Here is a 27,245-nt window from a genome sequence, read left to right as displayed (position 1 = left end):
CAAAACGTAGTCTGGCTTTTTTATGGTGGTTTTAGAGAAGTGGCTCCTTCCTTGCTGAGCGGCCTTTCAGGTAATGTCGACATAGGACTCATTTTACTGTGGATATAGATACTTTTGTACCCGTTTCCTCCAGCATCTTCACAAGGTCCTTTGCTGTTGTTCTGGGATTGATTTGCACTTTTTGCACCAAAGTGCGTTCATCTCCAGGAGACAGAACGCGTCTCCTTCCTGAGCAGTATGACGGCTGCGTTGTCCCATGGTGTTTATACCTGCGTACTATTGTTTGTACAGATGAATGTGGTACCTTTATGTGTTTGTAAATTGCTCCCAAGGATGAACCAGACTTGAGGAGGTCTTGGCTGATTTCTTTTGAATTTCCCATGATGTCAATCAAAGAGGCACTGCGTTTGAAGGTAGGCCTTGAAATACATCCACAGGTACACCTACAATTGACTCAAATGATGTCAATTAGCCTATCAGAAGCTTCTAATGCCATGAAATAATTTTCTGCAATTTTCCAAGCTGTTTAAAGGCACAATCAACTTATTGTATGTAAACTTCTGACACACTGGAATTGTGATACAGTGAATTATAAGTGAAATAATCTGTCTGAAACAATTGTTGGAAAAATTACTATAAAACTATAAAAAACTAGACATTCGTAACTAGACATTGGTGGAGTTGTTTTAATGTCTCCAACCTAAGTGTATGTAAACTTCCGACTTCAACTGTAGGTAACCGTTGGATCAGCTGTGTGGTTACCTCAGGTGACAAACTCCAATGTTTTAAAACCACACTCCCCCAAATCTAGCATCTACCACATCAAACGGGTACATAAGGTTTAGACAAAGCAGTAACCAACCACAGCTGTCTATCGCTGAGGCCCCAGGGCTCTTCCGCTTTGCTTTAGTTTACATTCCTTCGACAGCGCTGTAAATGCCAATCTGATAGCGATAGCATTTCCTATCACTGACATTGGACACATGCTCAGCCTTAAACAAGCACAGTGATTGCTCAGGTCTTTGATTATAAACCCTGAATAGTTTCAGTTTCCAGCTGGCGCGGAGGAGTATTGTTGACACACACACACACACACACACACACACACACACACACACACACACACACACACGCACGGGAGTGTGTTGCCAAAGTACCCCGATGCCTCTATCCAGTTGTTGTGACTAGCTGTGATAGATAGCAAATGCCACAGCTATTGCTCATAGAGAATGTGTGTGTGTGTGTGTGTATGTGTGTGTGAGAGAGAGAGAGATCTGATTGTATTAGTATTCACCATGCACATTCAGCTATAGCGGGAAGGAACTCTCTGCCCCCTCATCCACTCTGTTGGATCTCTGCTGTCGAGAGAGACAAATCACATGTTGTTTATCACAGGATTCATAAACAACAGCTGTAGGCTAACAGTGAAATGCTCACTTACAGGCCCTTCTCAACAATGTAGAGAGAAATCAAATAGAGAAATAATAGGAAGTTAAACACGTGATAACACAGGTAATAATAAATACACGATGAGTAATGATAACTTGACTACACACTGGGCAGCAGTACTGAGTGGATGTGCAGGGGTACGAGGTCATTGAGGTAGATGTGTATGTACATAACTACACTGGGCAGCAGTACTGAGTGGATGTGCAGGGGTACGAGGTCATTGAGGTAGATGTGTATGTACATAACTACACTGGGCAGCAGTACTGAGTGGATGTGCAGGGGTACGAGGTCATTGAGGTAGATGTGTATGTACATAACTACACTGGGCAGCAGTACTGAGTGGATGTGCAGGGGTACGAGGTCATTGAGGTAGATGTGTATGTACATAACTACACTGGGCAGCTGAGTGGAGTACTGAGGTAGATGGATGTACATAACTGCACTGGGCAGCAGTACTGAGTGGATGTGCAGGTACGAGGTCATTGAGGTAGATGTGTATGTACATAACTACACTGGGCAGCAGTACTGAGTGGATGTGCAGGGGTACGAGGTCATTGAGGTAGATGTGTATGTACATAACTACACTGGGCAGCAGTACTGAGTGGATGTGCAGGGGTACGAGGTCATTGAGGTAGATGTGTATGTACATAACTACACTGGGCAGCAGTACTGAGTGGATGTGCAGGGGTACGAGGTCATTGAGGTAGATGTGTATGTACATAACTACACTGGGCAGCAGTACTGAGTGGATGTGCAGGGGTACGAGGTCATTGAGGTAGATGTGTATGTACATAACTACACTGGGCAGCAGTACTGAGTGGATGTGCAGGGGTACGAGGTCATTGAGGTAGATGTGTATGTACATAACTACACTGGGCAGCAGTACTGAGTGGATGTGCAGGGGTACGAGGTCATTGAGGTAGATGTGTATGTACATAACTACACTGGGCAGCAGTACTGAGTGGATGTGCAGGGGTACGAGGTCATTGAGGTAGATGTGTATGTACATAACTACACTGGGCAGCAGTACTGAGTGGATGTGCAGGGGTACGAGGTCATTGAGGTAGATGTGTATGTACATAACTACACTGGGCAGCAGTACTGAGTGGATGTGCAGGGGTACGAGGTCATTGAGGTAGATGTGTATGTACATAACTACACTGGGCAGCAGTACTGAGTGGATGTGCAGGGGTACGAGGTCATTGAGGTAGATGTGTATGTACATAACTACACTGGGCAGCAGTACTGAGTGGATGTGCAGGGGTACGAGGTCATTACGAGGTCATTGAGGTAGATGTGTATGTACATAACTACACTGGGCAGCAGTACTGAGTGGATGTGCAGGGGTACGAGGTCATTGAGGTAGATGTGTATGTACATAACTACACTGGGCAGCAGTACTGAGTGGATGTGCAGGGGTACGAGGTCATTGAGGTAGATGTGTATGTACATAACTACACTGGGCAGCAGTACTGAGTGGATGTGCAGGGGTACGAGGTCATTGAGGTAGATGTGTATGTACATAACTACACTGGGCAGCAGTACTGAGTGGATGTGCAGGGTACGAGGTCATTGAGGTAGATGTGTATGTACATAACTACACTGGGCAGCAGTACTGAGTGGATGTGCAGGGGTACGAGGTCATTGAGGTAGATGTGTATGTACATAACTACACTGGGCAGCAGTACTGAGTGGATGTGCAGGGGTACGAGGTCATTGAGGTAGATGTGTATGTACATAACTACACTGGGCAGCAGTACTGAGTGGATGTGCAGGGGTACGAGGTCATTGAGGTAGATGTGTATGTACATAACTACACTGGGCAGCAGTACTGAGTGGATATGCAGGGGTACGAGGTCATTGAGGTAGATGTGTATGTACATAACTACACTGGGCAGCAGTACTGAGTGGATGTGCAGGGGTACGAGGTCATTGAGGTAGATGTGTATGTACATAACTACACTGGGCAGCAGTACTGAGTGGATGTGCAGGGGTACGAGGTTATTGAGGTAGATGTGTATGTACATAACTACACTGGGTACCAGTACTGAGTGGATGTGCAGGGGTACGAGGTCATTGAGGTAGATGTGTATGTACATAACTAGGAATAACGTGACAGATAGTAAATAGTAGCAGCAGCGTATGTGATGAATAACAAAAAAAGTTAGTGCAGAAAAGGCTAAATGCAGATAGTGTGGGTAGCTATTTAACTACAGTGCCTTGCGAAAGTATTCGGCCCCCTTGAACTTTGCGACCTTTTGCCACATTTCAGGCTTCAAACATAAAGATATAAAACTGTATTTTTTTGTGAAGAATCAACAACAAGTGGGACACAATCGTGAAGTGGAACGACATTTATTGGATATTTTAAACTTTTTTAACAAATCAAAAACTGAAAAATTGGGCGTGCAAAATTATTCAGCCCCTTTACTTTCAGTGCAGCAAACTCTCTCCAGAAGTTCAGTGAGGATCTCTGAATGATCCAATGTTGACCTAAATGACTAATGATGATAAATACAATCCACCTGTGTGTAATCAATTCTCCGTATAAATGCACCTGCACTGTGATAGTCTCAGAGGTCCGTTAAAAGCGCAGAGAGCATCATGAAGAACAAGGAACACACCAGGCAGGTCCGAGATACTGTTGTGAAGAAGTTTAAAGCCGGATTTGGATACAAAAAGATTTCCCAAGCTTTAAACATCCCAAGGAGCACTGTGCAAGCGATAATATTGAAATGGAAGGAGTATCAGACCACTGCAAATCTACCAAGACCTGGCCGTTCCTCTAAACTTTCAGCTCATACAAGGAGAAGACTGATCAGAGATGCAGCCAAGAGGCCCATGATCACTCTGGATGAACTGCAGAGATCTACAGCTGAGGTGGGAGACTCTGTCCATAGGACAACAATCAGTCGTATATTGCACAAATCTGGCCTTTATGGAAGAGTGGCAAGAAGAAAGCCATTTCTTAAAGACATCCATAACAAGTGTTGTTTAAAGTTTGCCACAAGTCACCTGGGAGACACAGTAAACATGTGGAAGAAGGTGCTCTGGTCAGATGAAACCAAAATTGAACTTTTTGGCAACAATGCAAAACGTTATGTTTGGCGTAAAAGCAACACAGCTCATCACCCTGAACACACTATCCCCACTGTTAAACATGGTGCTGGCAGCATCATGGTTTGGGCCTGCTTTTCTTCAGCAGGGTCAGGGAAGATGGTTAAAATTGATGGGAAGATGGATGGAGACAAATACAGGACCATTCTGGAAGGAAACCTGATGGAGTCTGCAAAAGACCTGAGACTGGGACAGAGATTTGTCTTCCAACAAGACAATGATCCAAAACATAAAGCAAAATCTACAATGGAATGGTTCAAAAATAAACATATCCAGGTGTTAGAATGGCCAAGTCAAAGTCCAGACCTGAATCCAATCGAGAATCTGTGGAATGAACTGAAAACTGCTGTTCACAAATGCTCTCCATCCAACCTCACTGAGCTCGAGCTGTTTTGCAAGGAGGAATGGGAAAAAATGTCAGTCTCTCGATGTGCAAAACTGATAGAGACATACCCCAAGCGACTTACAGCTGTAATCGCAGCAAAAGGTGGCGCTACAAAGTATTAACTTAAGGGGGCTGAATCATTTTGCATGCCCAATTTTTCAGTTTTTGATTTGTTAAAAAAGTTTGAAATATCCAATAAATGTTGTTCCACTTCATGATTGTGTCCCACTTGTTGTTGATTCTTCACAAAAAAATACAGTTTTATATCTTTATGTTTGAAGCCTGAAATGTGGCAAAAGGTCGCAAAGTTCAAGGGGGCCGAATACTTTCGCATGGCACTGTATTTAGCAGTCGTATGGCTTGGGGGGTAGAAGCTGTTCAGGGACATGGTTGGTTCCAGACTTGGTGCATTGATACCGCTTGCCGAGGGAGAGAGAAATGGAGGGAAATTAATCATGTTGATTCAGACACACCTGCAAACAATAGACCTGTATTTTTGTGTAGTAGCTAGATAACTGGACTCTCTCTCTCTTTCGCCTGCAGACACACACACACACACACACACACACACACACACACACACACACACACACACACACACACACACACACACACACACACACACACACACACACACACACACACAGTGGGTAGGAACAGTAAGCCCAGTTGACCGTTTGTAGTGGTCAGTCCAGACTGATGGATCTAGCCCCGCAGCTGTCCAGAACAGAACAGGAAGCCCTCACACCTCAGTGTGGACTATAGAGCTGTGAGGCGTAGAGACCGACTAGATGGACGCTGCCATGTTATCTGTCTGCTGTCCACTTAGCAGCACTTGAGCAGTACTCCCCCTCTGTCAATACAGCGCCTAATGGGCCTCTGGGCCTGTCCGTCACTCAGATAGGGTGAGGGAGGACACACACTTGCACACACACACACATATTCACACATACATAAGTGCATGCAGTGCTCTCTCTTTCTTCCCCACACGTATTACGCTCGCAGTACACACACACATACATACACTAGGACTCACAGAATACAAAACCTTTGCCTCCACATCCGCTATTCTGAACCGCCAGTGATTCCCATAACCTCATCCTCACCAAGGAAGATATATTATTAATATGTCATGCTGCCCAGTAGGCTTGAAAGGAAGGAAGAAAGACCCTGAATGACCTGTTCAGTGCAGCGACAACAACACGTTCTCTTCCTACCAGAAAGCTAATGATGGAATCCAACCCAGCAGGAAATGGTCGTGGTATCAGTGGGGTGTCAGCGGGCTGTGGGTGTGTGTCCGTGTGTGCAGTGGCGTGCATACACACTCCGCCCCAGCGCCACTCATTCCAACATTTATGTCCCGACCAGAACCTCAGTAGGGAGCCTCGCCAACCATAGCTAAGTTATGGTAAAATATGGAGAGCTAATCTCTACGGCTCCCTGTAGGGGACAATCATTACCATCCACCCTCAGATTGAGTGTCTCTGTAGACTTTTAACTGAATACGTTGGTGGAGAAGGACACTGTTGTCTTTCTACAAACCTCATTATGTGTTTCTGTAGTGAAGGAGAAACACTCAGTGGTCGCCTCATACGGAGTCAGTCCTGATAATGACGTGAAAGACCCTTAATGAAGAATTCATGAGACCATGAAGACAGTTATGAGGAGACTTGCGACACACACACACTAACACACACAAACTTTACAACACACACACACACACTCATACTAACTTTAAAAACACACACCTAACACACACTAACTTTAAAACACACACCTAACACAAACTAACTTTAAAACACATAAACACTAACACACACTAACTTTAAAACACACAAACACACTTAAAGATGAACTCTCTAACTTGTGTATAATTTCAGCCAGTAGTTTTGAAAGTCGTGCTCACGAGCCTAAAGTGTACTGCGTCATCCAATTATGTGCGATATGTTACGAATTTTGCAATTTGTATGATATATTACAAGTTACATTTGTTGTGCTTAAGATCCCGGAGTGCATCTTTAATTTGACTAACTTATTTCAAGCATGTTCTAATATTTCATGGCTCAACTTTATGGCACAATAATGAAAGCTTTTACACACACACTAAAAAGGTGAGAGAGGCCTGTAATTTTCATCATCGGTACACTTCAAATATGACAGACAAAATGAGGGAAAAAAATCCAGAAAATCACATTGTAGGATTTTTAAATTAATTTATTTGCAAATTATGGACGTGGCTGGGGATGCCGTCTAGGCCTGCAGCCTTGCGAGGGTTAACACGTTTAAATGTTTTACTAACGTCGGCTGCAGTGAAGGAGAGTCCACAGGTTTTGGTAGCGGGCCGTGTCAGTGGCACTGTATTGTCCTCAAAGCAGGCAAATAAGTTGTTTAGTCTGTCTGGGACCAAGACATCCTGGTCCGCTGGTTTTCTTTTTGTAATCCGTGATTGACTGTAGACCCTGCCACATACCTCTTGTGTCTGAGTCGTTTAATTGCGACTCTACTTTGTCTCTGTACTGACGCTTGGCTTGTTTGATTGCCTTGCGGAGGGAATAGCTACACTGTTTGTATTCGGTCATGTTTCCGGTCACCTTGCCCTTGTTAAAAGCAGTGGTTCGCGCTTTCAGTTTTGCTCGAATGCTGCCATCAATCCACGGTTTCTGGTTTGGGAATGTTATGATAGTTGCTGTGGGTACGACATCGCCGATGCACTTGCTAATAAACTCACTCACCGAATCAGTGTATTCGTCAATGTTGTTGTTTGACGCAGTGCGGAACATATCCCAATCCACGTGATCGAAGAAATCTTGAAGCGTGGAATCAGATTGGTCAGACCAGCGTTGAACAGACCTGAGTGTGGGAGCTTCCTGTTTTAGTCTCTGTCTATGGGCTGGGAGCAACAAAATGGAGTCGTGGTCAGCTTTTCCAAAGGGAGGGCGGGGGAGGGCCTTTAATGCATCGCGGAAGTTAGAATAAAAATGATCCAGGGTTTTACCAGGATTTTCACATTCTTAAAATAAAGCTCTCTCCCTCCCCCCCTCTCTCTCTATCTTCTCTCTCGCTCTCTCTCTCCCTCCCCCCTCTCTCTCTCTCTCCCTCCCCCCTCTCTCTCTATCTTCTCTCTCTCTCTCTCTCTCTCTCTCTCTCTCTCTCTCTCTCCTCTCTCCCCCCCTCTCTCTCTCTCTCCCTCCCCCTCTCTCTCTCTCTCTCTCTCTCTCTCTCTCTCTCTCTCTCTCTCTCTCTCTCTCTCTCTCTCTCTCTCTCTCTCTCCTCCCCTCTCCCTCCCCCTCTCTCTCTATCTTCTCTCTCCCGCTCTCTCCCTCCCCCCTCTCTCTCTCTCCCTCCCCCTCTCTCTCTATCTTCTCTCTCTCTCTCTCTCTCTCTCTCTCTCTCTCTCTCCTCTCCCCCTCTCTCTCTCTCTCTCTCCTCTCTCTCTCTCTCTCTCTCTCTCTCTCTCTCTCTCTCTCTCTCTCTCTCTCTCTCTCTCTCTCTCCTCTCTCTCTCTCTCTCTCTCTCTCTCTCTCTCTCTCTCTCTCCCTCCCCCCTCTCTCTCTCTCTCTCTCTCTCTCTCCCTCTCTTTCTCCCTCTCTCTCTCTGTCTCTCTCTCTCTCTCCCTCTCTCTCCCTCTCTCTCTCTCATTTTTTTTCTTGTTCTGAACACTTTCCACCCCTCCTCTCTCTCTCTCTCTCTCATCCCTCTCTCTCTCTCCTCCCCTTTTCTCACTCTCTCTTTCTATCTTTCTCCCCCCACTTTCTGAAAACACTCTCATCCTCCCCAGCCACCCATAAATACTTTGCGTTGCTTTTCACATGTACAGAGGAACACTTTCATACACATTAGACATACAAAGAGACCTGGGAGGAAAGAAATCACGTTTACTGGTTGTCATGAGTTGTGTAACTGGGAGATGGGGGAGAAATGCATGACTTCTTCCTATCATGGCCTACTTTTAAATTCAACATTTAGATGCTCAACTATTTTAAGCAAGGAGTGAGTGCCTATTTCTCGCTCTGTTTCACCTTTATTCTTTATTTCTCACTGACTAAGAAAGTTCATTGTTGTATGTTTGTTTATCAAATAATCATTTGATCGTGTTCAAATATTTTACTGGGCTGTGTTGCTTTGGGGATACTTTTTTTTCGGGTGAAAAACAAATTCAGGACTGACAACAACAGAAATCCATGAAGAGTGCAAAAAGAGCAGAGAAAAGGAGGACAGCAACACAGTGTGCTTCAAACACTGAGAATGGACCAATCACAACTGGGTATGATTTGTGAAAAGTGTGGAAATCAATAGTGGCCTTGAACCACCCTGGAGAAGTTGACATGGTTGTTGTTTTGGTTGTTGTTGTTGTTGTTGTTTTGGTTGTTGTTGTTGTTTTGGTTGTTGTTGGGGTTTTGTTTTGGTTATTGTTGTTGTGGTTTTGGTTGTTGTGGTTTTGGTTGTGGTTTTGGTTGTTGTTGTTGTGGTTTTGGTTGTTATTGTTGTGGTTTTGGTTGTTGTTGTTGTGGTTTTGGTTGTTGTTGTTGTGGTTTTGGTTGTTGTTGTTGTGGTTTTGGTTGTTGTTGTTTTGGTTGTTGTTGTTGGGGTTTTGGTTGTTGTTGTTGTTGGGGTTTTGGTTGTTGTTGTTGTTGGGGTTTTGTTTTGGTTGTTGTTGTTGGGGTTTTGTTTTGGTTGTTGTTGTTTTGGTTGTTGTTGTTGTTGTTTTGGTTGTTGTTGGGGTTTTGTTTTGGTTGTTGTTGGGGTTTTGTTTTGGTTGTTGTTGTGGTTTTGTTTTGGTTGTTGTTGTTGTTGTTTTGGTTGTTGTTGTTGTGGTTTTGTTTTGGTTGTTGTTGTTGTGGTTTTGTTTTGGTTGTTGTTGTGGTTTTGTTTTGGTTGTTGTTGTTGTTGTTTTGGTTGTTGTTGTTGGGGTTTTGTTTTGGTTGTTGTTGTTTTGGTTGTTGTTGTTGTTGTTTTGGTTGTTGTTGTGGTTTGATTGTGGTTGTTTGAGAGTGTAAGGAACATGGCCGAGGGACGAGCGGTTGATAACAAATAAAGCAGACCAACGCACGCACACACACAAACACACACACACACACACACACACACACACACACACACACACACACACACACACACACACACACACACACACACACACACACACACACACACACACACACACACACACACGGGTACAGATAACCATATCACCCCACCAAAAACAGATACATACATACACCCCACCAAAAACAGATACACACACACACCCCACACACACCCCACCAAAAACAGATACACACACACCCCCACCAAAAACGATACACACACACACCCCACCAAAAACAGATACACACACCCCACCAAAAACAGATACACACACACCCCCCACCAAAAACAGATACACACACACCCCACCAAAACACACACCCCACCAAAAACAGATACACACACACCAAAAACCCACCCCAAAAACAGATACACACACACCAAAAACCCACCAAAAACAGATACACACACACACAAAAACCCCACCAAAAACAGATACACACATACACCCCACAAAAACATACCCCCACCAAAAACAGATACACACATACCCCACCAAAACAGATACATACAAACACCCCACCAAAAACAGATACACACACACCCCCCACAAAAACAGATACACACACACACCCCACCAAAAACAGATACACACACACACCCCACCAAAAACAGATACACACACACCCCCCACCAAAAACAGATACACACACCCCACCAAAAACAGATACACACACACCCCACCAAAAACAGATACACACACCCCCACCAAAACAGATACACACACACCCCCACCCCAAAAACAGATACACACACACCCCCCACCAAAAACAGATACACACACACACCCCACCAAAAACAGATACATACACACACCCCACCAAAAACAGATACACACATACACCCCACCAAAAACGATACACACACACCCCCCACCAAAAACACACACACCCCCCACCAAAAACAGATACATACATACACCCCACCAAAAACAGACACACACCCCCCACCAAAAACAGACACACACACACACACCACCAAAAACAGATACACCCCACCAAAAACATACATACATACACAGATACCCACCCCACCAAAACAGATACCCCACAAAAACATACACCCCACCAAAAACAGATACACACACACCCCCCACCAAAAACAGGTACACACACACCCCAACAAAAACAGGTACACACACACCCCAACAAAAACAGGTACACACACACAAAAACCACACACACAAAAACAGGTACACACACACCCCAACAAAAACAGGTATACACACCACACACACCCCACCAAAACACACACACACACACACACACACACACACACACACACACACAAAAACACACACACACACACACCCCACAAAAACAGGTACACACACACACACACCCCAACAAAAACAGGTACACACACACCCCACACACACACACACCAACAAAAACAGGTACACGCACACACCCCAACAAAAACAGGTACACACACACCCCAACAAAAACAGGTACACACACACACACACACCAAAAACAACAAAACAGGTAAACACACACACCCCAACAAAAACAGGTACACACACACACCTCAACAAAAACAGGTACACACACACCCCAACAAAAACAGGTACACACACACCCACAACAAAAACACACACACCCAACAAAAACAGGTACACACACACACCCCAACAAAAACACACACACACACACACACACACACACCCCAACAAAAACAGGTACACACACACACCCAACAAAACACACACACACACACAACAAAAACACCCCAACAAAAACAGGTACACACACACCCCAACAAAAACACACCCACACCCCAACAAAAACAGGTACACACACACACCCCAACAAAAACAGGTACACACACACACCCCAACAAAAACAGGTACACACACACAACCCAACAAAAACAGGTACACACACACACACACACACACACACCAACAAAAACAGATACACACACACACACACACAACACACACACACACACACACACACACACACACACACACACACACACACACACCAACAAAAACAGGTACACACACACCCCAACAAAAACAGGTACACACACACACACCAACAAAAACAGGTACAGACACACACCCCAACAAAAACAGGTACACACACACACCCCAACAAAAACAGGTACACACACAACCCCAACAAAAACAGGTACACACACACCCCAACAAAAACAGGTACACACACACACACACCAACAAAAACAGGTACACACACACACCCCAACAAAAACAGGTACACACACACACCCCAACAAAAACAGGTACACACACACAACCCAACAAAAACAGGTACACACACACACACACACACCCCAACAAAAACAGGTACACACACACCCCAACAAAAACAGGTACACACACACACACACCCCAACAAAAACAGGTACACACACACACCCCAACAAAAACAGGTACACACACACACACCCCAACAAAAACAGGTACACACCCCAACAAAAACAGGTACACACACACACACCCCAACAAAAACAGGTACACACACACACACACTCCAACAAAAACAGGTACACACACACACCCCAACAAAAACAGGTACACACACACACCCCAACAAAAACAGGTACACACACACACACCCCAACAAAAACAGGTACACACACACCCCAACAAAAACAGGTACACACACACACCCCAACAAAAACAGGTACACACACACACACCCCAACAAAAATAGGTACACACACACACACATGCTTTTCTCCAGCGGGAAAAAAACGGGCAAAATCTCAATGGGCTCTTCTCCCGGTGTAGCCGTGCGCACCGTTAACAAATCTCCCATCTCTCCAGAGTTTTGGGAAGAATTCTCACGCCTGATTTCTCATTCATAGAATTCCAGTCCTGGAAATCATTCCGGAATCATCCGGAAAACACTGACATCCCCATATTTCCCCTGCTTTGGATGCATTAGACTGAAACCTTGGTTAGATGGATAGAAAAATCCAGAATGATATTACAACTGACATGCAACAGTAGACTTGTATTTCTGGGGGTGGATTTGCATCCATTTTGCACAGATTTTGTACTGATATGTGAACTATCATTAGTGAAGTAATGGCATTCTGTATTACATTTGGAAAGCAAAGTGAATGAACGTGTAGACGGATGCCTAATGGTTGTCTTTCTAATGAAAGTGCTGCTAAATGAGAGCTCCACCAGCCTCGTGACTTCCTCTCAGCCTGAAAAGGTTGACCTTTTAACAAATAGAAATGCTTTGAAGACTCCAATATCCATCCACGTCCACACCTGTCTCTCTTTGTCCGGCTGGTTCCCCAATGCTTCCCTTGCTCTCGATCTATCTCTATATGCCTTCTCTCTCCCCCTCTCTCGCTCTCAGAGGTCCAGAGACTGGTGTTTGATTCAAGCTCGAAGGGTTTTGATGCTGTTTTGGCGAACCTAGCTCAGAGATGGATATCTCAACATTGTTTAACGGTTGTCTCGTGGTTGTGTAAAGGTTGTCTGAGGGCCTCCCAGCATGCTCCACTCTGGCAGCACTTGGTGTCGATCCGCCAACTTTTCTCCCATGACCCTCTGGTCCTGCCAACCGCAGGAGGCCCTCCCCAGCACCACACCACTCTAATTTAATGAGAGAGAGAGAGAGACAGAGAGAGAGAGAGAGAGAGAGAGAGAGAGAGAGAGAGGGAGAGAGAGAGAGAGAGAGAGAGAGAGAGAGAGAGAGAGAGTGAGAAGGCTTGGTTGAAACTGTGGGGAACTCTGGTTGAAAACACTCTGGCCTCCGGGCCCAATGCTAGAGGATTCCCTCAGCTTACCCTACACATTCTCCCTCTTCTCTCTACCTCTCGTCTTCCCCTCACTCTCTCTACCTCTCTACCTCTCTCTTTCTCTCTCCACCATTTGACCTCTCTGTCCCTTACTCTCCTTCTCTCTCGCTTCCATTCCCTCCAGCTATAATGTCTAGATATCCTACAACCAGCTAACAAACACACAAATACACACACTTATACAGAACACACATACTCCCCACCACACAGCCAGTATACACCAACATCCCCTACTTTTATAGTGATTTATAGGTGGTTGTGAGTGTGTGTTCAGGAAGAAAACCACAGGGGTCTGTGTGCACTACTAAACTCCCCTCATTAGAGCTAGAGTGTGCAGCCAGGCAGGCTTATTACTCACACAGGACACACACACACACACTGACACGTATGTGTGTGTGTGTGTGTGTGTGTGTGTGTGTGTGTGTGTGTGTGTGTGTGTGTGTGTGTGTGTGTGTGTGTGTGTGTGTGCGTGTGCGTGCGTGCGTGCGTGCGTGCGTGCGTGCGTGTTTGTGCGTATTGGTACTAAACAGTCATTCTCACCAGACTTACTACTGGTCCTCCAGTACTGTCTGAGTCACAGTCCTCAGGCCTCCATCATGTCTGGCTCCTACTAAAGCCCATGACAGCTCCAGACGGCGCTGAAACAGTGTTAAAAACTAGAAACTGGCTCATCTCGCGTGTCTCCTCACTTTTAGTGTGGCTTCTCGCAGAAGCACTCAGAGAGAGAGCGAAATGAAGAGGAGGGGGGAGAGAGAGGGAAAGAGAGAGAAAGGTGTGGGATTGAATTATATCCAGCCAGAGGGCCGTCTTGATGTTAACGCTCTAAACTGCGTGGCTCCATCTCTCCAGCTCCCTCCCTCCATCTCTCTCTCCTCTCAGGGCCTAGGTTAGCATATTGGATTTTTCAAACAACAATACCTGCTCTTATTTTGACAGATTCATATTTTGACAGATTATCTTTCTACAACTCCCAACTCACCTCCTACACCCACACACAGGTTCAGATATATACTCACCCTGAAGGGTCCGGCCAATCCGAGAGCTTGTTAGAACCCAAACCATAATCGATGGAGGGATATTTCTCCTGTTGTCTTTTTATCTGATAGAGTTCGATGAGGCATCCTATCTCTGACTCGCTGCTAGGTAATCTGTCTTTATGGTGTGTGTGTGTGTGTGTGTGTGTGTGTGTGTGTGTGTGTGTGTGTGTGTGTGTGTGTGTGTGTGTGTGTGTGTGTGTGTGTGTGTGTGTGTGTGTGTGTGTGTGTGTGTGTGTGTGTGTGTGTGTGTGTGTGTGTGTGTGTGTGTGTGTGTGTGTGTGTGTGTGTGTGTGTGTGTGTGTGTTGTTGAGCCCTCGACCACTGAGAGTAACAAGTCTTTTCTCTCTCTCTCCCCCAATTGTAGCCATGCATCTGTTTGGTCTGAACTGGCAGATGCAGGAGACAGAGGGCTACACCTTTGAGAACGGTCAGGGGAAGTCAGACACCACACCCAACACCATCACCGCACTGTCTGCTGATAACGGTAAGGAGGCTAGAACACACATACACCGACCGACTCATTGGGCCCTGTGTGCATAGTGGCCAGAGGCTTTAAGTCCCAGTATTAGAAGAGATGGCAGTGATCATAGTAACACAGTGTTTAACCACACTGACAAGGTTATACTGTACCTCTCACACTGGACATAGTCATTTACAGAAGTTCTTATCCAGAGCAACTTACAGGAGCTATTAGGGTTAAGTGCCTTGCTCAAGAGCACAGTGACAGATTTTTCAACTATTCTGCTTGGGGGTTTGAACTAGCAACCTTTTGGCTCTTTACCGATAGCCTACCTGCCACCCTATAGCTCTTTATTTTTTATATACCCCATTTTTTCTCCCCAATTTTGTGTTATTCAATTGGTAGTTACAGTCTTGTCTCATCGGGAGAGCCATGCGTCCTCCGAAACACAATCCAACCAAGCCGCACTACTTCTTGACACAATGCCCGCTTAACCTGGAAGCCAGCCGCACCAATGTGCAACACCATACACCTGGCGACCGTGTCAGCGTGCACTGCGCCCGGCCCGCCACAGGAGTCTCTAGTGCACGATGGGACAAGGACTTCCCTGCCGGCCAAACCCTCCCCTAACCAGGACGATGCTGGGCCAATGGTGCGCCGCTCCATGGGTCTCCCGGTCGCGACCGGCTGCGACAGAGCCTGGACTCGAACCCAACTCTAGTGGCACAGTGCCTTAGACCACTGCACCACTCGGGAGGCCCTTATAGCTCTTTCTTTTTTAGTGCTGTTTTTGTGGTGGCTGTGTAGGTGAGCTTGTGTCTATGGAGAAACCCAAGGAGAATGCATAGTCAGTGGGATAAACCCCCTCTCACATCTGCATTAAGCCTGCTCTGATTTATTCACTAAACATTGCACTTAGCTTTCTCCTAGAGAGAGCTTCTTAAAGTGTGAATGTCCTCAGATTGCTTTGTCTAAAGATAGTGTTTTGAAGACTCTACCCCCAAACACACACACGCTCACACACACACACCCTGCCATCATTCATCCAGGCCCATTATCCAGAGGCATAGCCCAGCCACCAGCCAAATGGTGCGTGTATGTGTGTGTGTGTGTGTGTGTGTGCGCGTGTGTGAAGACTACCAGCCGGGTCACACTCCCACTGAACACCTCATAATACAGTCACTCTATCAAACTCTATTTGCCACTGACCTCCAGACACACACTGTATCCTCATCGGACACACACTACAGCTCTAATAACACACACACTTTTTGTAGCTGTCTCACACAGCAATGTTTCTCTTTATCGATCCCTTTCTCACACCAACACACATACACCTTTGTAACACACACACACACACACTCACACACACCTTTTCCATGTCCACTATCACTCTGAATCCCCCGTGGAGAGGAGAGGGGATGGTAGTACTGCAGGTATTTGAGGTAGTACAGACTCTGTGTTGGTCTCTGTAGGCTGAGGTGAGACAGAGTGGCTTTATCTGGAAGTGGACTGACCTTACAAACTAAGTCTATGACTGGGCAGCAGAGAGCTGACTAGAGCAGGGTTTCTTAAACTATGGGTCGGGACCCAAAGTGGGACCTGGGCATGTGAGAGGTAGGGTCGCGAGTTATGAGAATACATCTATAATCACACACTTTTTCTTCTTAATTTGGGTCGAGTGTAGGTTCAAATTAGCATAGTAGAGATGAAATAAACCCATGACACTGGGCCATCATACTGCAGAGAGCTGAGGAGAGAATGGACTAGCATGAGCCCCAGTACTTCCACCACTGTCTCATCTCCCACTGTGAGACCGGCTTAGACTGCATCCCAAATGGCACTCTGTTCCCTATTTAGTGCACTACCTTTAATCCAAAGTAGTGCACTATATAGGGGGTAGGGAGCCATTTGAGATGCTGCTGATCTGCTTCTTGTGCCGGTGATTTGATGGGTGTCTGTGCGTCCCCGTGTGTTCCCTCCCGTGCTTGTGTCCCCGTACAGGGGAGGGTAGAGTCGTTCTCCTCCCCCTCCTAACCTTCGCTGACACAATTACGTTGACACTTGTTCAGTTCTGCGAGCAGGCCGTCTCTCTCTCTCTCTCTTTTATTCTCTCTCCCTCTTTTTCTCTCTCTCTTTCTCTCTCCATCATGTCTCTTCCACTCACCATGTCCCTCCAAACATCCTCTCCTCTCTCCACCATGTCTCTTCCACTCACCATGTCCCTCCAAACATCCCTCTCCTCTCTCCATCATGTCTCTTCCACTCACCATGTCCCTCCAAACATCCCTCTCCTCTCTCCACCATGTCTCTTCCACTCACCATGTCCCTCCAAACATCCCTCTCCTCTCTCCATCATGTCTCTTCCACTCACCATGTCCCTCCAAACATCCCTCTCCTCTCTCCACCATGTCTCTTCCACTCACCATGTCCCTCCAAACATCCCTCTCCTCTCTCCACCATGTCTCTTCCACTCACCATGTCCCTCCAAACATCCCTCTCCTCTCTCCATCATGTCTCTTCCACTCACCATGTCCCTCCAAACATCCCTCTCCTCTCTCCACCATGTCTCTTCCACTCACCATGTCCCTCCAAACATCCCTCTCCTCTCTCCACCATGTCTCTTCCACTCACCATGTCCCTCCAAACATCCTCTCCTCTTCCCTTTATCCCCATCTTCTTTATTTTTATGTGGTTGTGTGTTTGGTTAGATAAACAGATATCAGACAGTACAAGGTAACAGTGACCGTAACCACCATTCAGACAACATTCATACAGACAGATCTCTAACTGAGGTGAACTGAGAGTCTAAAAGCCACTGTGGAGGAGGAGGAAGAGGAGTGGTCATGCTAACATGATAGTATTTACATTAACGTGAGGAAGTAATGAACGCTCTCAATCTAATGAGCTCTTCCAGCCCTCATCATAACAGACTAATTAACACCGCCATGCCGCCACTCAGCACATCACTTCTAATCAATACAAAATCCCTCCCTCCGCCTTTCTCTCCTCCTTCAACTAACCTTGGCCTCCTCTCTCTCTACCTCTTCCTCTCTCTCTGTGTGAGCTGGAGCCATCGACGGTCTGCAGTGACAGCCTATGGCTTTGTTCACTGATGTGAATGAATGGACCACCACAAATAGACATGTGCACACACACACACACACACACACACACACACACACACACACACACACACACACACACACACACACACACACACACACACACACACACACACACACACACACACACACACACACACACACACACACACACACACACACACAGTGTTAGAAAAGTAAAGTGCATCTAAACATACATGCACACATTGATAAATATATGCTGACTCTCCCTTCACACTCGTCTCAGTGAGTGTGTGTGTGTCTGTTAGTGATGCGCGGGTCAGCTGTTTGTTGACCCGCACCCACCAGCAATTGCTAATAACCCGTCTGCAACCGCCCGACTATCTGTGATAAATAGGAGGCCTGCACCCGACCCTAACCCGCTAATATACAATATGTACTGAACACTTTGGTCCTTTTTGCCTCAGTGGATTGCCGTTAACTTTTTCTGCCCAAGTTCCCAATAACATTTGGCTATCGGCGTATATTTGGCACACGTACAGTTAGGCCGCAAAGCTTAGGTTTACGCCCGAATGCCTGATCAAAATGATGAAAGAAAAACCTCAATGTATCATATAGATATGAATTGCACAAGAATTATCATACATTTATAGAATTTTATGGATCATTTTCTTTTTGTCCAACCCGCCCACCACCCACACACCCTTCATCCACAAAATACACTGCTCAAAAAAAATTAAGGGAACACTAAAATAACACATCCTAGATCTGAATGAATGAAATATTCTTATTAAATACTTTTTTCTATACATAGTTGAATGTGCTGACAACAAAATCACACAAAAATTATCAATGGAAATCAAATGTATCAACCCATGGAGGTCTGGATTTGGAGTCACTCAAAATGAAAGTGGAAAACCACACTACAGGCTGATCCAACTTTGATGTAATGTCCTTAAAACAAGTCCAAATGAGGCTCAGTAGTGTGTGTGGCCTCCACGTGCCTGTATGACTTCCCTACAACGCCTGGGCATGCTCCTGATGAGGTGGCAGATGTTCTCCTGAGGGATCTCCTCCCAGACCTGCACTAAAGCATCCGCCAACTCCTGGACAGTCTGTGGTGCAACGTGGCGTTGGTGGATGGAGCGAGACATGATGTCCCAGATGTGCTCAATTGGATTCAGGTCTGGGGAACGGGTCGGGCTTGTCCATAGCATCAATGCCTTCCTCTTGCAGGAACTGCTGACACACTCCAGCCACATGAGGTCTAGCATTGCCTTGCATTAGGAGGAACCCAGGGCCAACCGCACCAGCATATGGTCTCACAAGGGGTCTGAGGATCTCGTCTCGGTACCTAATGGCAGTCCGGCTATCTCTGGCGAGCACATGGAGGACTGTGCGGCCCCGCAAAGAAATGCCACCCCACACCATGACTGACCCACCACCAAACCGGTCATGCTGGAGGATGTTGCAGGCAGCAGAACGTTCTCCACGGCGTCTCCAGACTCTGTCACGTCTGTCACATGTGCTCAGTGTGAACCTGCTTTCATCTGTGAAGAGTACAGGGCGCCAGTGGCAAATTGACCAATCTTGGTGTTCTCTGACAAATGCCAAACGTCCTGCACGGTGTTGGGCTGTAAGCACAACCCCCACCTGTGGATGTTGGGCCCTCATACCACCCTCATGGAGTCTGTTTCTGACCGTTTGAGCAGACACATGCACATTTGTGGCCTGCTGGAGGTCATTTTGCAGTGCTCCCGCAGTGCTCCTCCTGCTCCTCCTGCTCCTCCTTGCACAAAGGCGGAGGTAGCAGTCCTGCTGCTGGGTTGTTGCCCTCCTACGGCCTCCTCCACGTCTCCTGATGTACTGGCCTGTCTCCTAGTAGCGCCTCCATGCTCTGGACACTACGCTGACAGACACAGCAAACCTTCTTTCCATAGCTTGCATTGATGTTTCCATCCTGGATGAGCTGCACTACCTGAGCCACTTGTGTGGGTTGTAGGCTCCGTCTCATGCTACCACTCGAGTGAAAGCACCACCAGCATTCAAAAGTGACCAAAACATCAGCCAGGAAGTATAGGAACTGAGAAGTGGTCAGTGGTCACCACCTGCAGAACCACTCCTTTATTGGGGGTGTCTTGCTAATTGCCTATAATTTCCACCTGTTGTCTATTCCATTTGCACAACAGCATGTGACATTTATTGTCAATCAGTGTTGCTTCCTAAGTGGAAAGTTTGATTTCACAGAAGTGTGATTGACTTGGAGTTACATTGTGTTGTTTAAGTTTTCCCTTTATTTTTTTGAGCAGTGTATTTCATGAACCTAAACCCACCCTTCATCCACACAATATTTCATGACCCTAAAACCGCCCGCCCCGCGGACACAGGTGTAGGATCTTAGTTTGATCACCCTGTTGCAGGAGAAAATTAAAACTTTACAAGTAATTCAAAAACTTGTAGTGTGTTTGAGGTTTAAAAAGGTTTAAAAATGTCCACTTTGAAATTTCAGGCTTGATTTTTCCTTATGTAAAATATATCAACCCCTAAAAAAATGTCCATTAATTATAATCCACATAATAATTCACATTTCCTGTTGCTGCAGCATTCCTGCTGTAGCAAACTGGCTCAAATTACATCTGTATAACCGCGGGGACTGCAGGTTATGAGTCAACCCACGCATCTTGTGTGTGTGTGTGTGCGTGTGCTTGTGCGTGCGTACGTGTCCAGTACCTATCTTTGGACTGCATGTTGTTGTTCACCTCTGTGATTGGCAGGTAACCTAAAAGCACTCTCTCTATAAGAGAGTCTACCCAGGGGGAGGAAGAGTAGGAGAGCAATCGCCTTCGTGCACTCACTCACTCACTCACTCACTCACTCTCACCGATGATTGGAAGTGTTGGATTGAGGTGCACTGGGCGAGAGGAAAGGGCTTTGTTGACAGGTCCAGGTGGAGTGAAACAGCAAAGTGTAGAAGACAGTGTATTAAAGCTAGAAGACAGTGTAGTACAGCTAGAAGACAGTGTATAAAATCTAGAAGACAGTGTAATACAGCTAGAAGACAGTGTAGTACAGCTAGAAGACAGTGTATTAAATCTAGAAGACAGTGTAGTACAGCTAGAAGACAGTGTATTAAATCTAGAAGACAGTGTAGTACAGCTAGAAGACAGTGTAGTACAGCTAGAAGACAGTGTATTAAATCTAGAAGACAGTGTAGTACAGCTAGAAGACAGTGTAGTACAGCTAGAAGACAGTGAATTAAATCTAGAAGAGAGTGTATTAAATCTAGAAGACAGTGTATTAAAGCTAGAAGACAGTGTATAAAAGCTAGACAACAGTGCATTAAAGCTAGAAGACAGTGTAGTAAAGCTAGAAGACAGTGTATTAAATCTAGAAAGTGTATTAAAGCTAGAAGACAGTGTAGTAAAGCTATAAGAAAGTGTATTAAATCTAGAAGACAGTGTATTAAAGCTAGAAGACAGTGTATAAAAGCTAGACAACAGTGCATTAAAGCTAGAAGACAGTGTAGTAAAGCTAGAAGACAGTGTATTAAATCTAGAAAGTGTATTAAAGCTAGAAGACAGTGTAGTAAAGCTATAAGAAAGTGTATTAAATCTAGAAGACAGTGTATTAAATCTAGAAGACAGTGTAGTTCAGCTAGAAGACAGTGTAGTAAAGCTAGAAGACAGTGTAGTAAAGCTATAAGACAGTGTATTAAATCTATAAGACAGTGTATTAAATCTAGAAGACAGTGTATTAAATCTAGAAGACAGTGTAGTACAGCTAGAAGACAGTGTAGTACAGCTAGAAGACAGTGAATTAAATCTAGAAGAGAGTGTATTAAATCTAGAAGACAGTGTATTAAAGCTAGAAGACAGTGTATAAAAGCTAGACAACAGTGCATTAAAGCTAGAAGACAGTGTAGTAAAGCTAGAAGACAGTGTATTAAATCTAGAAACCAGTGTAATACAGCTAGAAGACAGTGTATTAAATCTAGAAGACAGTGTAGTACAGCTAGAAGACAGTGTAGTACAGCTAGAAGACAGTGAATTAAATCTAGAAGAGAGTGTATTAAATCTAGAAGACAGTGTATTAAAGCTAGAAGACAGTGTATAAAAGCTAGACAACAGTGCATTAAAGCTAGAAGACAGTGTAGTAAAGCTAGAAGACAGTGTATTAAATCTAGAAAGTGTATTAAAGCTAGAAGACAGTGTAGTAAAGCTATAAGAAAGTGTATTAAATCTAGAAGACAGTGTATTAAATCTAGAAGACAGTGTAGTTCAGCTAGAAGACAGTGTAGTAAAGCTAGAAGACAGTGAATTAAATCTAGAAGAGAGTGTATTAAATCTAGAAGACAGTGTATTAAAGCTAGAAGACAGTTTATAAAAGCTAGACAACAGTGCATTAAAGCTAGAAGACAGTGTAGTAAAGCTAGAAGACAGTGTATTAAATCTAGAAACCAGTGTAATACAGCTAGAAGACAGTGTATTAAATCTAGAAGACAGTGTAGTACAGCTAGAAGACAGTGTAGTACAGCTAGAAGACAGTGAATTAAATCTAGAAGAGAGTGTATTAAATCTAGAAGACAGTGTATTAAAGCTAGAAGACAGTGTATTAAATCTAGAAAGTGTATTAAAGCTAGAAGACAGTGTAGTAAAGCTATAAGAAAGTGTATTAAATCTAGAAGACAGTGTATTAAATCTAGAAGACAGTGTAGTTCAGCTAGAAGACAGTGTAGTAAAGCTATAAGACAGTGTATTAAATCTAGAAGACAGTGTATTAAATCTAGAAGACAGTGTAGTACAGCTAGAAGACTGTAGCTAAAATTTCAGAACTAGAACGAAATACTCGTATTACATTCACACAATCTTATACATTCATGATACACACACACACACACACACACACACACACACACACACATTTATAGAACTGTGAATAATGTATGGTTTGCCTTATCATTTTAGGAAGACCTTAGCTGTGTTCGAATACCCATACTAACATACTGTATACTACATACTTAATGAGTATATACAACATACTATATACTATTAGTTCACTTTAGTACTGTATACTGTAAAGGAACATTATGCTTTCAGTTGAGTGTACTGGCAATTCGAAGTTGATGCTGTTGCTATGCAACCTCTTGCTAGCTAGTTTGCGTAACAAATGACTAGTTAGACATTTTACGACTTTGGGTGTGTTCTTAAATTAAATGTGGAGTGCCAGGGTGCACTCGTAAATTCAGAGCGTTGTCAGATTGTCCGTTTGTAAATTCAGAGTGTTGTCAGATTGTCCGTTTGTAAATTCAGAGCGTTGTCAGATTGTCCGTTTGTAAATTCAGAGTGTTGTCAGATTGTCCGTTTGTAAATTCAGAGCGTTGTCAGATTGTCCGTTTGTAAATTCAGAGCGTTGTCAGATTGTCCGTTTGTAAATTCAGAGCGTTGTCAGATTGTCCGTTTGTAAATTCAGAGCGTTGTCAGATTGTCCGTTTGTAAATTCAGAGTGTTGTCAGATTGTCCGTTTGTAAATTCAGAGCGTTTGGCTCTCGGTGCGCGCACTGGACACTTGGGCTGAGGAGTCGGGTTGATTTGAGCATTCTGACCTTACAACGGCTGTCAAGCACCCAAGCTAACGTTGGATAGCTTGCTAGCTACTTCCAGACACAAATGAGACCACTTTGACCATTTTACTCGCCCTAGCAGAGCTGGTTAGGCAGTTTTCATGTTATCCAGAGCATTGGTGACTGTTTACGCTTTTTTGCCGATGTTAACTGACATCGGGCATATTCAATGGGTGTTGAGCGCTCGTAAATTCGTCATTCTATACTCTGGTAAACTCAAGACAATAGTCAGAGCGAATTTACGAAAGCACCCGAATGTCCATTGAGAACGCACACCGACTATACTATACCATTTAGCTGAGCTAAGAATGATGGGAATAATCAAGTCAATAGACGTTGGGTAGTTAGACAGCCTATAGTTAATATACTGGCAAGTTTGATGTATAAGTAGCCAACTAACGCTAGGTAGCTAGCTAAAACACTGGTACATACTGCTGTAATGATATGCTGTGTGGTTCGTAAATACAGCGTAGCTAACAAATTGTCAGCCAACATAACGTGGAAGGTAACTTATTTGAAAAGTCATTACTTTATTACATTGCTCAACATTTTATTAACATTTGTCATAATTAGTTAAAACCATGAATTTGTATCCGCTCTCGTCTATTATCTTAAAATCTGAAAACCATGTGAAGCCATTCCCATTTGCATTGCATTATAGGCCCCAAAGTACGGAAATCGTGTCCTATGCGTGTATACTTCGTATTTTGGCGAATTTAGTACGAAATCTGGGAACTTTCAGCATACTAACTATATCCATACTATGACCAATAAGCATACTATTTACTCAATTACGTCACAAATAGTGCGGTTAGTATGAGTATTCGAACACAGCTCTTGTCTTCCACCATGACATCATGTTCAATCTGATCTGTGTATGTAATCTGATCTGTGTATGTAATCTGATCTGTGTAGTTCAGCTGATCTGTGTATGTGAACTGATCAGTGTATGTATATGTAACAGAATAACTTTACGCCGTCCCCTCGCCCATACCCGGGCGCGAACCAGGGACCTTCTGCACATATCAACAACAGTCACCCACGAAGCATCGTTGCCCATCGCTCCACAAAAGCCGCGGCCCTTGCAGAGCAAGGGGAACTACTACTTAAAGGTCTCAGAGCAAGTGACGTAACCGATTGAAACGCTATTTAGCGCACACCGCTAACTAAGCTAGCCGTTTCACATCCGTTACATATAGCTGTCAGAGCTGGTGGTGTCTAGCCTGAGCTGAAGCTGCTGCATTATTATCACACAGTAGTAATGGCATAGGGCCAACCAGACACACCCACATACTGTACGCACGCACGCACACACACACACACACACACACAAACACCCAGTGACTCTTTCTCCTTGTTCATCCTTGTCCTTGATGATGCACCACATAACCCTGATCAACCACATGATCAAGAGAGGCTTTCTCTACTTCTCTGTTAGTCTAGTTCTATCAGTGATGTTCCAACAATTAAGAGCCGTTAATACAGATTACTGTTTGATTACTAGCAGTAATCTGACTCCCGACAACACTCAGTACATTGGCCACACTGTTGAGCCATAGTGCATTATAACAGAGAGAGAGCGAGCTGCTCTAAGAAAGCAGTTTTTCCCCGAAGTGGTTGATTGAATATGCATCTACTGTTGCACACAAGAAAATGTTATGTTGACGGATAGTTTGTTTTTCTAAAGACTTAAGTGAATCATGTTTTTCAAGTGGTTGTCCGTGTGTGTTTGTGGGGCTTAGTGTGATGATAAATAGATGCTCATCTTTTTCTCATGTAAGGGTGGACTGGACAGTTCAATACACAGCATGATATTGATTGTGTTACTATTCAAACACATCTCATCTTTACTGCTTGAGGGCAGCAGCATCTCATACATACCGTAGAACTTTGCCATTTAATTTAAAGTTTTACCGTATGAGGTCCTTTTTTTACCCTAGCTCACAGAGAGAGAGAGAGAGAGAGAGAGAGAGAGCGCAAGAGAGGAAGGGGAAAGATAGCGACAGAGAGAGAGACCAGTGTTTCACTAGCAAGCAGCATTTTGTGTCTAATTGCTTCTTCGGACAGTGGAAATGGCCCTTTGTAAGCATGTACTGCATCACACATTCGCTCTCTCTCTGGCGTTATGAATCTCACAGGTCCCTTGAACCACTCACACATACACCACAGGTCCCCTGAACCACTCACACATACACCACAGGTCCCCTGAACCACTTCTGCAATAATTAATGGATTATTAACAACAGCTGCTGTCCATTAGTAACCGTAGCAGACCAGTCGATTCCCCCGTGACCGCCATGATTCCCTTCGGAGGTAGCCTATAGCTCTCTCTCACAAACAAACACACACACTGTGTTACTGTGTGGATGATAATGTGTCCAATTCATGCTAATGTTTTTGTAGGAGTGTTGTGTGTATGGTGATGGGTTATGTCTAGATGAGTTGTATTTCCCAAAATAATAATCCTTTCGGATCCTTATGGGATAAGATATAATATTACTGGAAATGACTGGTAAAGTGTGTGACCGTGAGTCGGGGTTCGTTAATGTGGTGGGGACAAAGACTATAATGGGGTGTCTGGACTATAGAAATAAAATAACTAAAACATTTACCATTGACTTATATTTCTGTGGTTGTAACATTAGCAGGTGTTGTGTGTTACAGTAGCTACATTACAACGACCTTAACACAGTACAATCAGACCTTAGACCAGGCTACTGTTCTGTCTACTGCCTCATTACAACGACCATAACACAGTACAATCAGACCTTAGACCAGGCTACTGTTCTGTCTACTGCCTCATTACAACGACCATAACACAGTACAAACAGACCTTAGACCAGGCTACTGTTCTGTCTACTGCCTCATTACAACGACCATAACACAGTACAAACAGACCTTAGACCAGGCTACTGTTCTGTCTACTGCCTCATTACAACGACCATAACACAGTACAATCAGACCTTAGACCAGGCTACTGTTCTGCATTACTCTAGCAGCCTAGTGCCTCATTACAACATTACTCTAGCAGCCTAGTGCCTCATTACAACATTACTCTAGCAGCCTAGTGCCTCATTACAACATTACTGTTGCAGTCTCGTGCCTCATTACAACATTACTCTAACAGCCTAGTGCCTCATTACAACATTACTGTTGTAGTCTAGTGCCTCATTACAACATTACTGTAGCAGCCTAGTGCCTCATTACAACATTA

The 27,245-nt window shown here is 44.6% G+C and overlaps 1 protein-coding gene and 1 long non-coding RNA gene across 4 annotated transcripts in view; both read left to right on the top strand.

Annotated features, from left to right (window-relative positions):
- LOC118395557 (teneurin-3-like) overlaps window positions 1-27,245 on the top strand; it is a 797,463-nt gene that overhangs the window by 645,912 nt on the left and 124,306 nt on the right. The window contains 1 exon segment of the mRNA XM_052464676.1: window positions 15,230-15,349. Coding sequence (XP_052320636.1) covers window positions 15,230-15,349 — 120 coding nt within the window.
- Window positions 1,433-5,230, top strand: LOC127907941 (uncharacterized). Of its 3 annotated transcripts, XR_008065624.1 has the most exons (5): window positions 1,433-1,818; window positions 1,937-2,719; window positions 2,803-2,955; window positions 3,027-3,242; window positions 3,315-5,230. It is a non-coding gene; the product is annotated as an uncharacterized LOC127907941 (long non-coding RNA). The 3 variants fall into 3 exon arrangements; XR_008065623.1 differs by lacking the exon at window positions 1,937-2,719 and having other exon boundaries at window positions 2,740-2,955; XR_008065625.1 differs by lacking the exon at window positions 2,803-2,955 and having other exon boundaries at window positions 3,018-3,242.

Source organism: Oncorhynchus keta, chromosome 16 (assembly GCF_023373465.1).
Source record: "Oncorhynchus keta strain PuntledgeMale-10-30-2019 chromosome 16, Oket_V2, whole genome shotgun sequence".
NCBI classification, from domain to species: Eukaryota; Metazoa; Chordata; class Actinopteri; order Salmoniformes; family Salmonidae; genus Oncorhynchus; species Oncorhynchus keta.
The sequence above is the reverse complement of the archived record's forward strand: the minus strand, read 5'-3'. Positions and strand labels throughout refer to the sequence as shown.